Source organism: Amblyomma americanum, chromosome 1 (genome assembly GCF_052857255.1).
Source record: "Amblyomma americanum isolate KBUSLIRL-KWMA chromosome 1, ASM5285725v1, whole genome shotgun sequence".
NCBI classification, from domain to species: Eukaryota; Metazoa; Arthropoda; class Arachnida; order Ixodida; family Ixodidae; genus Amblyomma; species Amblyomma americanum.
The window spans coordinates 98,293,614-98,306,341 of record NC_135497.1 but is presented as its reverse complement, the minus strand read 5'-3'; the positions used below and the strand labels follow the sequence as shown (position 1 = coordinate 98,306,341).

The 12,728-nt window shown below is 44.2% G+C and overlaps 2 protein-coding genes across 6 annotated transcripts in view; both read left to right on the top strand.

The window, feature by feature from the left end:
• Positions 1-6,782, top strand: part of p130CAS (Serine_rich_CAS and FAT-like_CAS_C domain-containing protein p130CAS) — a 35,922-nt gene extending 29,140 nt beyond the window's left edge. The window contains exon 7 of the mRNA XM_077645573.1: positions 1,100-6,782. Within this exon, the coding sequence (XP_077501699.1) occupies positions 1,100-2,362 (1,263 nt within the window). The 3' untranslated portion in view covers positions 2,363-6,782. The remainder of the gene's footprint in view (positions 1-1,099) is intronic.
• A 3,004-nt stretch (positions 6,783-9,786) lies between these two features.
• kis (chromodomain helicase DNA binding protein kismet) overlaps positions 9,787-12,728 on the top strand; it is a 162,878-nt gene continuing 159,936 nt past the window's right edge. For 4 of the 5 annotated variants that reach the window (XM_077646309.1, XM_077646307.1, XM_077646308.1 and 1 more), the window contains exon 1: positions 9,787-10,280. The gene's annotated coding sequence lies outside the window, so the exon portion shown is untranslated. The remainder of the gene's footprint in view (positions 10,281-12,728) is intronic. The other variant, XM_077646306.1, reaches the window with a different exon arrangement.

The following is a 12,728-nucleotide window of genomic DNA, read 5'->3' as shown; positions in this document are numbered from 1 at the left end:
CCCCCCCCCCATGGTGGGGTGGTACTCTCTGTGGGTTGGCATACAGCGCATGCGTGATCTCAATTTTGTGCCGATTCTAGACGTCTTCCGCCATGCGAGCTTGAATTATAGTTACAGTGGGAAGAAACCATCTGAACAGAGTCCCTTTATTGCAAACACTTGCAGAAGGAGCAGCAAAGAACACGGTGGGATGCACATGGCAATGGCCAGACCGTAACTGGAGGCATGTAGAGGACTGTGCATATGCGACAAAACACTTCTTCGCCAGAAGCATGGCTATGTTGCATTGCAAGAAATTGTCTGTGCTATGCCATGAAACACCACTGGCATGGTTGAGCTTCTGCTGTAGCATCATAATTCTAACAAAGCAATGTGCCTGCACTTGTCCAGACTCCTTTCAATCGGAGAGTTTTTGAAGGTGCTAAACGTGCCAACATCACGATGCAGGAGTACATAGTCCCGTGACAATTTTTATATTTTTCTGGTTTTATTTTAAGCTTAAAGAAAGGAAATCCTGCTAAAATTTCATTGAAAGCAACAAAAACTAAACAACAAGCTTAGAGCGTTTTGGGCTAAAGTTAACGGTAGAAGTAAGCCAATTAAGTGGATTTAAGAAATATGCACACCTGGTCAAGTCGCCTACCTACAACCTTGTACTATTAAGATCTTCATATAGTGCGTTGTTCATTTTTTTTAACCTTGGCCCAAGATAACAGAGATCATTTGTGTGCATTTTTATATTATTTCTCAGTATCTAGCTCCTGTTACACAGCACGAAGACACTGCCCCAAATTGAATTTCTGCCTTCTACAAAGCGTGCTACAAATCGCTCTTGGCCATTCCCACCACTGAGTGCATGCCCAAGTTGGCATGAAGAAAGCAGTGACTTTTCTGTAAAGGTTACCTTGCCAGAAGGACCTCCTTTGGCAGCAGAGTGTCCTACAATGTCCCTACATGTTGCCTTCTATGCTGTGGGGTCGCCCAGTGGTGTGTGGAGTTAATGGGAGTAAGCACAGGATTTTATCCTTTAATCAAGTCTGCTTAATGACATTGAAACAGCTAAGCAATTGTGTACGTCTGTCTTTATGCCACGTTGCAGGTAACTCGTGATGCTCCACTACCACAACCATTGACAGATGAAACGGATGCTTCCAGACGGCACTCCTCATCAAGCAGCGACTCGCGTGGTTCACGTGATTATGAGACAGTAGGAGACCTCAAGGAGCTCCACCTAGAGCGTGATGCAGCATTGGAGGTGCTCGTCAAGGTCCAACAAGAGCTAACGAGTGCAATCGGAAAGCTGTTCTCGCTCACTCACTCCACACTGAAACGGCAAGAAAGTGGTACTGCTGAGACTCGATTGTATGACATCAAGACAAGCTGCCACAAACTGCGAACCTCTTTGAGAGAATTTCTCAACTTCTCCCAGGGTGCCCTTGCCAATGCCTCCCATGTTGAAGACCGGAAGCTGTACCAGAAGCTGGCGAGGCTGACCAAGCCCTTGTTGGACTCGTACCAGGTGGTGGTGGCCACAACCCAGACTCTGGATGAGAAAGGATGGCAACTGTGTAGTATGTCCCGAGAGGGTGGCCCTGATGAGCTAGATCAGCTCATTGCTTGTGCCCGCGGTCTAACAGAGGATGTCCAGCAGGTGGCCTCCACCATCCAGGGAAACTCTACACTTATTTTCAAGAAGTCCCCTCTCATCAGCGAGTCTGGGAGGCCTGCACAGGAGAGGCCCCTGCCATTGCCACCTAAGAAAGAGGATGACCAGTGGGCTAGTGATTACGACTATGTAAATCTCGAGTCCAAGGCTTCAGTGGAGCGCGAGAATGAGGAGATCAAGGCTGCACTCCCAGCTGAGCTGAGTCAGTCATTTGACAAATTGTTGCAGCAGTCACAGCTTATCGTTGAAGGCATAGTGCAGGAGCCACAGGCTTTGTCTGGTGCACCTGGCTTGGACCAAAATGACCTGCAGATCCTCAACTTCTACGGTGCCCAGATTGATACTCATATCCTGTTTCTGACTAATGCCATTGATGCCTTCCTGGCTACTATAGAGAACAACCAGCCTCCCAAGGTGTTCATTGGGCACAGTAAATTCGTTGTGATCAGTGCTCATAAGCTTGTATACATGGGGGACACAGTGTATAGAAATATTGTGAATGTGGACATTAAGAACCAAGTCTTGCAGTGCTCAAGCAACCTGTGTGAAGCCCTGAAGGTGCTAATCAACAGCACCAAGAAAGCAGCCTTGCAGTTTCCTTCTGTGGCAGCTGTGCAAGAAATGGTGGACAGTATTGTTGATGTGTCACACCTAGCCAATGACTTGAAGGTGGTTGTTATGCAGGCTAAGAGATAACCAGGCTCCCTGTCCCTGGACGTGCTCAAGTTTCATCACAGCAGCCTGCCACTTAGTGGCAGCCTCGTGATGCGTGAAACCACAGAAGCATAGCACACTTATGTTGCAGTGCTTCCCTGAAAATAGCAGTGCATTTCTGAGCTTTAGTTAACAGATATTTGCATAATGATACAATACTGCACCAGGGCCAGTGCACTGCATTGAATTTGTGGCTTAGCAATAGGACTCTTACTGTTGTTAGTCTCGAGATGTTTTCTTATAAATATATATATATTATATACGTATATACATACACACGTGTGCACACACGAACAGGGTGTTGCAAGAGCGCCATTATGTTATGTGAGAAACAATTTGGCATCACAAATTTCTAACAGCTACAGTATTGTTTTTGAACTCGGTGAAAGAAGTTTTGTGCAAGCTTAGAGCACCGTGCACATACACGTTTGCAAACAGGGTAAGGATAAAGAGAACTGACTTTGGTGCCAATGACTGCCATGTAACTATTCTCAACCAGCTGCATTTTCTTTGTCTCTTCCGTAGCATGCAGCAGCTTTTAAGGGTGTATTTGAGAGAAATCCAGGAATTTCTTAGTTTGTTCTTGGCTGCTAAATTACAATGTTATGAGGGAATGTACAGATTGATATATCAACATTTCTGACATTTTATTAATACAAAAAATGTACACCTTTTTGTTTGCATTTTAACTGTGGGTGTACAGTGACACCTGTTGTGGCAATGTGGTTATAATGAGTAGGACTGGAATAATGACACCACTGATGCATTGTTAATTTGAGTCTTTTTAATGATATGATGAACTGTTTTCATATTGAAGAAATGAGCAGCTGTTTCAGACAAAAATCAGTTTCATCGCTTATGAAGAGCAGGGTGTGCAGTATCTGGTTTCGTGCAGCACTGGTGAGCATGGCTTGATATGCTGCTCAGCATATGCTTATCTTCTATTCTCTGCTGAACTCCAGAGGTACATGGCGTAGCTTGCAGGTGAATAGTGATGATATGAAAGAACATTTGCTTCAGCCTCTTAACAAAAGAGCTGCTTCACAAGGGCCAATAGCATGCAGTAGCATCCTCGCGCTTTTGCGAGTAGTTTCTTGGAACACAATTTTTAGGTGTCCTTGGGAATGTGTTTCCTCCCAATTGTGGTTTCGTGCAAAGAATAATATGCTATTTCTTGAGCATGCACTATTGTTTGGAAGTTTAACTATCCTAGATACTCCCAGCAGTGAAGCTTTGATGCTATTGTATTTGTTTAAATAGTACTCCAATATCATTGCACAGCCAATGCAGCCCTTTTTATCACCAAGAGCCACTTTTAAAGGAGTATGAAGTTGTGACAAATTGGCACAAGCAAAAAAAATTCATTAATTTTGTTGTAGCAAGGTTCCACCCCTTTGTAATTTCTGTATTTTCATACTGCTATATTGAGGAAAAAAATAGGAAGTTATGGTGTTTTTCATTTCCTAGCAGTAATGCTCATCCGCATGCAGGAAGACTAGCCACTAACACACTAACACTGTTTCTACGGGGGCATGCTTTCATGCCAAAGTGACTCCTTCAGTCATTTAAGTTAAATGGCAATAATCGATGGAAACATTGTGGCAAACTTACTGCTGCAATGCACATACAGCAAAGCTTCACTCCTTGATGTCGCAGCAGTTGAAAATGGGTTGCTAACATGTTTTAATCCAGGAGACTTGCTAAGTGGTGCACGCTAGAAATAACGGGAAACAAAAAATGTGCAACGAACAAGCCATCATGTGGTGTAAAATCTTCTGCTTGCTCTGGAAGCAGTGGAACTCGTTTGCCTTAAATTTTATAAGCCATAATTTTAAGAGACAGGTTACCGAAAAAGGTCTTGCTTCCTTTGTTTGCAAAGCAATTTAAACTGTGATGGAAGGCAATACATTAATTGATCTTGGCAACAAGCTTTGAGACAAAATATTTCTCCACTTTGAACTAGCAATGCCCAAAATTCTTGGTACTGTTTAAGGCATCGGTGTTTTGTGATAGGTGGCCTTTAAAGGGGCTCTGAAACACCTTCCGAGGAGAGCACTTTAACTTGCTCAATCACTGCAGTGTGTTGTCATGAAAACCTGAGCCAAATAATACACTTCTACACGCAGCAAAGCACCCACAATCACGGACGAAAGTTGGTGTGCCCTTCCCAACGACTTTTTCATGCTCGCACCCTCCTCTGTCGCTCGCACCTGCGTATACAAGTTGAGAGGTGGCTATTGGTTAGATTCTTTCAGACATCAAGCAGCTACCATGGCCGTGGCCAATAATCCGCATAACTCCGGCGGGTCAGCAAGCGCCGCTATCGGAGGGGGGGCCGGCATAGGAGCATCGACCTTCCAGTGTGCAAAAAGTGACGAAAGGAGAGGGAAAGGCGTGAAGACGCTGAAATTCATCAAATTTTGATTATGGTAACCCAGCTCCTACAAAGTGCATTAAAAAAATTTGTGCTGGACAGTATTCGTGAAGCGGCGTACTTTAACATCCCAGGCATACCACAAGTTTATCAGAGCCCCTTTCAGAGTCCCTTTAAACTCTTAATGTGCAGCACTTGGCAATAGTGTAGTGGTGTGGTTTTTGTATGCAAGGACATACAGCATGATTCCATGATACCTTAACGGATACATTTTTTTTTTTCTTCGAAAATGGTACCAAATGGTCATTTAATACCCGTGCTGCCACCTGTTGGCAAACCAAAAAAATGCTTTGGACAAGCCCTACTTGCTTTAAACCAGGCACAGGATATCGGAAAACACACAAGCTGGACTTGTCAGGAGCCAGAAATGACAGTCTGCTTATGACGAGCCTGGCTCATGCAAGTCCGTTGGGGGATTAAATTCATGTACCTTTAGTAGTGACTCAGTACTAACTACTCAGTATAAACTTAAGAAATGTGCACTGTGCTGCAAGTTGAAGCGCTGGCTTATTGCATTGCTAGTGGCAGTTTTTGGGCCACAAAGCACTGATTATGACCACTGTACGAGGCCCTTGACGCCTGTGGACTCTTGCATCCTTGAAGCATTCCCAAAAGCTTGGGTGGAATTCAGTTCTAGATCATTTGTGCGTCACATACCTGGGGTGCATTGCTAAATTTATGAATGTTTATTTCTTGGCTCCAGAGATAAGTAATATGTGCTATTGTGAGAGCAATTTTAAGTGTGTATGCGGTCAGCGTTTGATCTGCCGGGCATTCATTGGCAGAAATGACGAAGAACCTCCTTTCTTTTTTTCGCTCTGGAAAGGAAGCTTCGTAGGGCAAGACATAAGCTGGTGGAGACATTGCCAGCTATCATGGAACGTGGCTGTCATTTTGATGTTTCAGTTCTGTGAGTGTGCCAAAGATTTAATAATATGGTGTTGGAAGTATTTCCGCAGGGTGTCCGAGAAGCAGAAAGCATGGTGTGCAGTTTTTTTTAAAAAATGTGTATGGTGTTTTAATACTAGATATAAGGCATACTGGTCTGCTATATTATAAGTACATGGAGTGTACGTTTGTACACTGCTTGCACTGTATCTGCAGCGTCACACTGGACCTCCGTAATGGCTCCACCTCTGTACAGTCTTTGCAGATGTAGATGATTAGCTTTCTGATGTGCAAGCATTTTGAGGCAAGCTGACTCAAGCATCAAGAGGTTTGTTTGTTGCTAGAAGCTGAAGGTACATGTGTACTTAGATAAAATGAAATGTGGAGTTTTTGCTGGTGTGAATGGGTTACAGTTGAAGTGAACTGCACGTAAGCTTGCCACTGCCTAATTTGTGCTTGCTCTTATGTGCTTTTTGCTGCACACACACACAGAACAAGCTTTGAAATGTTCCACGACCTTGTGCAACTGGAAAGAAAGTTTAAAAGCCATCTTGAATTTAAAAATACCATTGGGGGCACTGCACAACAAGGCTTTATGCAACAAGATAGTGTGCCTAAATCTAGTTCCTGACAAGTCTTGCTTTACTTGCAGTTCCCATCATGCTCGGAGAGTTCAGCGTTCCTAGTCAGAATGTTACTGCGATCTCAGTGCAATTGGAATCATTCCTACTCGCAAAAGTGTGAGAGCATAAGCCAACATTCTGTGCAATCCTGACATGCTTGCTTCTTCACCACCTTTGACTCCTCCCTGGTTGACGGCTTGTGCTGGTACAGTTGACAGTTGTTCATGTTCCAACTCATATCTTCACTGTGTAATGTGGCTGGTTTCACATTACTTTTGTAAGCACGTGGGAAATAGCTGTGTAGCTTTCTGTGCTGTGACGTCTGGACCTGATGTTCACGCAGTCGTTGAAGGAATGGAAGCAGTTATGGGCTGCTAATCTGTTAGTCGCAGTGAGGTGTTGTTTTGTACATTAATACGGACAATACTGTATATATTAATAAAGGTGTATCCAATTATTTATGTGTCCCAACTCTCAACTAACCGTAGAGATTATTACCTGCCGCTGCTCAATTGCCCATGGCAAAACTGTCTTGGCTTCTTTCCTAGGATTGTAAAGGCATTGCCAAAGCTCCCTCTGCACCACTTTACTGCAGTGCTCTGTAGATAGTTCTACAAAGCTGCCAAGTAGAATGCAGGTGTCATTCACTTAAGTAGGCCTTTTTTTAGCAAAGGTGTTGCTTTGACTTTATACAAGGACGAACGCGACACTAAGAGCAACAGCAGATATGCCCGAGCAGGAAATATAGTGCAACACATGCTGCTGTGGCACATGTAGCCATCACTGGCAAAGTGTAATAAATTCAATGCAGTGTTATCAACCACAGTCTAAGACTTAGACTGAAGTTTGGGTATGCATTGTAAAATGAATAAGCTGAACACTGATCTCCAAAGGGGGAAATAAGAAACCTGTCGAGCTAGGTAACGCCCTCCTAGTTTTTCTAAACATTTCCAGTCCTGTGCAGTTTTCAACATCAGTGCAGTGGCTATTTCAGCAGTAGTGTCCCACACTGTTAGTCAGCATTTAGCACCTGCTCGGCAGCATCAATGTATATTTTTTATGTCTTTAACCTTCATCTATGGACATCTATGATCTAGTGACGGCTTACGCTATGAAGTGGCTATGCTATTCTAATGCAGTATTCAGATGGTTTTGTGGACTATCTAGGCTCGTTATTATGGTCATTTCAGTCTTAAGAGGAACTATTATGATTTCCTTCGTTCATGAATATAAGCAATGTTGGAAGCTCTTTGAATAGCTAGTACTTGCGAGAGGGGTGATTGTCAGCAGTGTCGGCATGAATTTTGAACAAATGTTACAAAATGAATCCATATTTCAAGCAACATACGCAGATTATTAGCAGCACTAAAGCAGTGCCCCGTGCAAAGGGGTTGGGAAAATATGTAGGATGACATATCTGTGACAGCTCCGAACAGGAAAGATTGAGTAGCGTGGATGGTACCTTCCTACTGCAGTGGACGCTCGTCAGCTCATTGTGATTGAACAAAAGCTATCACTTTGTTCCTGATTGTGCGATTAAACTTGTCTTGAACCGTGGTAGTCATGAGTGGCAGAAGTATATTGTGCAGAGGAACGATGCTTCAGTGGACTGACTGCTGCTATGACCTTCATCTATCCAGAAATTAGAAATACAGGTGATCTATATTCTGCCTTTTCCTGATTCATTCAACTGCTGATGAGCCTGGAACCTGGGCCCTCTGGAATCTACAAGCAGGAAATTGGCAAGGCACTAATTACAAAAACTCAGGCTGTAATGCCTGTTCTCTTTAAGAGAAAACTTTTCACCGGGCACAGCTGACTGGAGACCTTGACTAATATGGAAAATTTAGATCCTCAGATTGGTTATGAAATTGCAGCATATTTTGTGACGGTGCTTAGTTCCCGTCAACCAAGAGTATATGGTTGCTTTTATGCATATGCTGTAGTAAAGTCAGGCAATGCATGCACTGCATGCTAATTGCATCTGATTGCGTGCCTGACACTTCCTTTTCAAAGTGCCAGTCCATGAGGTGGCACTACATGATCAAGGTTATATATTACTGATTACCGGTCAGTGTATTGGAGGAGTTTCCATGGTCTTTGCAGCACACAGACTGAATAAGAATGGAGCTCACAAAATTAACTTTGCAGCACATTCTGCACTCTTGAAAAATTTAAGCCGACTCCGGTAAAGCACATGCTGGAAGCCAACAGTCACCGAAATGGAGGAGCATTGGGGATGTCTTTTTTTTTAATTTGTGGCTTTCATCAATGGGAGGCAACACACAACGAGCACCACTTTCCATTCCCTAGTCTGCTGAATCGGTAAAGTACAAATATGTGAATACAGCTTTTCTTCTCTAAGAGTTAGACTTGTATACGCAGTTTTGCTGGGCTGACGTCGTTGCACGGCATCAGAATGAAAGGTTAGGGCATAAGCGATTGTATACTGTGCTAATTATAAGCAAGCTTTTGTGAAAAAATGTGTTCTATTTAATTGTGACTTTCAAACACTTGTATAGCTGTTTTAACAAGCCTGATGCAGGATTGAAGACAAAATATGTTTCAACATGTGCAACATGCTGGCACAGTGTAGGTGTATGCTTTAGTAACAGTTACCTGCCGTGCAGCTAAACCATGACTGCATTCTAAGTTTTCTACTGGCGTGGCCATGCACCGGTCGTACAGACTGCAAGATGCACCATTTTGCTGATGCTTCAAATAACCATAACTTTTCTGTCGCTCCTATTATAAAAATGCGTGACGTTGCATCTTTTCTGCTTTGTCAAGCAAGGCGCAGCATGGTACCATCCAGAAGGTGATACAAAAAATTCAGCTGACACACGGTGTGCTTGGTGACTGATGCATCAACCAACAAGGATTGCCGATTCAAGCCATTGAGATCACTGATGCTTTTATCAAGCATCGATTTGGTGAAAGTGAACTGACACGATATGAATTCGTCGATGAGCCGCGAAAAGCCGATTAGAAAATAACGAAGCTGAAACCTGAAGTATGCCTGCGACTACGTGCTCATATTATGGGAACAGCTAAATCTGGGCGCTCTACGTATACAGATGGTGCTCGGGAAAGATCGGCATGCTTAATGGTTAGACTGTGGAGTTCTCCTACACTACAGCTGATTCGAAAATCAAGATGAAAGTTCATTTAGCGTGCGGGTTGTGCCAAGTACGGCATTCATTTATCTTTTTTCCCCCGCTTAAGCACAAGATTTACTCCGCGCAGGCGCCTGTTAGTCGCTCTCAAAAATCGAGTAACAGACGCCCGGGCCATCCGGGCGACGCAGTAGCAAAATTAAAACGGATGATAGCGCTCGAAATAAACCTGGATCCAACCTGCCGCAGGCTCAGTGCGGGTGGTGTTAATGGACGCCGGCGCGACATCGCCAGCGCGTTCCTTCGTCGTGCAGGATGCGTTTTTTTCGGATCGCCTTCGACGCCAGGTGCGCACCGGACCCATCACGTCGCCGCTACGTCAGGGATCCCTAGTGTTCTTCTTGGGAAGCAGTGTTTTGGGGCACATTACATCCGGGAGTTTATGAAAATCTTCGACCTCTCATTGGCCGCAATGCCGGGGATAGAAAGAAAAACATCACTCTTTGCTCGCGACCGTCGTGTGAGCTTGTCTTTCATTGGCCGATCACCAATAAATGACAATTGTCATTTACCGGTTTATGGCTTTGATTATGCGATTTGTGCATATCATTCTCAATAACTAAGACCGACAAGCCTTCTAATGTAAGTTTGCAGTGGTTTTAACTAAAATACGATACTTCCGCAAACAAAATCATTCTATAGTATTTCTGTGTCGACCAATCAGAGACGGGGGAACATGGCGTGCTAGTCCTAGCGAGATGTACAATGTAAGCGACCAAAGCGACTAAAAGTTCTCCAAAATTGCCTGTGAATGTAGCTTGTTTCACTAGCGTGCGAAGGTAAGTGTTTCATTCTTTTCACGAACTATGCCTGTGTAGACCGAGCACTCTCGAGTGGTCGAAATTGCTCGGTATCTAGGTTTAATTGGAGGATAAGTCCGAGCCGATTATCATTTGGCAAAAGTGATCATGAATTGGGTAGCTGAAGATGGGCCTAAAATGGCGTTCAAAGAAAAACTTGTGGTCATTGTTCTTGTGCATTTATGGCAATAATTTTACTCTAGTCGCGTCTAGAATCCGTCGTTTGCGAGCGCTTAGCCCAGGAGAAAGGTGAGGAGGGGCGGCCGGGGCCGCTTGGTCGAAATGTCAGTGTGCTCTCCCGTGGAGTCTCCGTTGTCAGTGTCGTAGTATCGAGCGAAAGCGGGAAAGGTCCGCGGACGCTGGTCGGCTCTGAACTAGCTCTAGCTCGCTAATGATCTTCTCGTTAGGCTTAACACTAATCAAAGGCTGACCGCCGTGAATGTTATGCCGGATTGTGGCTTGACGTGGACGCGTGCTGCGGGTCGTGCACTGCAAAGAAGCAAGAATGCCGGACGGGTCTCCGCGTCGCTTGGCTGCTGGATCACGTTAGGGGACACCTGACATATTTGCTCCCCTTGGAGATCATCCAGCCGGCGCATGGACCGTTTGTTCGACCGATTGAGTTGGTGTCGGTGCATTGGGGCCTGCGGTCGCGGCATCGAAGTTGTCCCGAAGCTGCAATTTGAGCTCGCGTTGAGCAAGCAGCAGCAAGCCGCGGTGTTGCGCCGGCTTGACCGTTTCAGTTGGAGCCCCACTCCAAAAGCTAGGGAAGGCTTCCTAGGGCATGTTTGGACCAGCATGGTCAAGAATTCGTTCTCAGGTATTAAATGTGCCTCGTGCAGCGGCTTTTTGCAAGTTTTTAGTCTATTTTCCTGTGCGCAGTAGTTAGCCATCGTGCGAGCCTCACCATACTGTGCTGGTACCCATGCTTCTTTAGCGTAGTCAATTCAGGTAATGAAAGAACTCGAGGATAACAACCCATGTCTCATGTGATGGCCTTGTCGCTGTTAAAACTTACTGGGTAACGCGGCTTGAAACGATGTTGTTCTCCGTGCAGCACTTGCGCTCCGCTTTAAGGCTTTTAGGGGCCGAAACGTTTAAGCTATACATAATCGTGTTTAGTTTCGCGGGTGCTACATGCAACTTTTAATATTGCTTTTTGTGATTATAACTTTTTTAGGATGGTTGGTTTCACTGGAGCGTAACGTTTTTCTGTTAATATGATTTTGGGCGGTCTGTCTATTTTGGTGAACAATCCGCATTCACGATGCTCATGTTGTAGCATTATCTGTTCCAAATTACTTACACAAAGCACGCTGATGCATTTGCGTCTAATGTTTTCCTTTGACTGAATTGCACCTCCAGTTGTAGTAATGGCAATTCTTAATGTGTGTGTGTGTGTGTGTGTGTGTGTGTGTGTGTGTGTAAGCGGTATGCAGCGTTCAGAGTTTCGTTCTTGTGCGGGAGGATTTTTTAGGAGGGAGCTCAGTATGTGACACTGGTATTCGGTTGCGCGAGATGATGGCAGAAAAATGATTTGCTTTGGATGATTCTAGGATTTCGGTGTGTTGTATTGCCTCCTAGCTTCTTATTGCTGCAATAGTGGTTTGCCTACTTCAGTATGCATGTGCAGGGGACCTGTAAGAAGGCACGCAGCTTCAGCTATGGCCCATACGTAGTTGCTGCCGTATGCGCATGAACTTCTGAGGCTGTTTGCATTAAATATGTATGTCAGGCTATTGAGAGCTAGAACTGATAAACCACATGTGGTTTGAGGCTGTTTCTTGCATACAGGAACTAAAATTGAATCTGATTATTGTGAATACAACTCTGTTTTGGTAAGAAAATGTGGTTGACACTTCTAAGTATTATTGTTCCTTGAATTATTTGTGCCAGGACCTTCTACGTTATAATTTGCGAGGTTATGTTAAGCTGAATGATATAGAAACTTGCCACTGGGCTGTAACATGTTTTTTCTCAATTTTTTTTATTCTTAGCTTCTACTTCCTGTTTTATAAATTGTAATTGAGGAAATTGCATTCTGGTGGGAAGGCAGTAGAATGTCATGCTGCTACATCCTACTATGTACTTACAAGTTGTGACCAAGAATAGTTGGTGAAAAGTCAAAAGAAATAGTGTTCATAAATTTTACTTAGCAAGTCACTCTCCATCTCAACTACTTGCAGTGGAGTGAAAGTTGTGAGCGTGAGCCAGTGATTTCCCAAAGTGTTTGGTTGACTTGCAAGCGTGTGGGGGGACAGGATGTGGTGGAAGCTGTAGCCTCATTTGGCTAGCATTCACTGCAAGCAGTTGTGGAAATGGAGTATAATATTTGGTTTCCAGACACTACAGCTAGTAGAAAACAGAATTTTCCTACTTATCCTGTTTCTGTACTTGTCCTGCTGGTACCACCAGATGTGTGATACT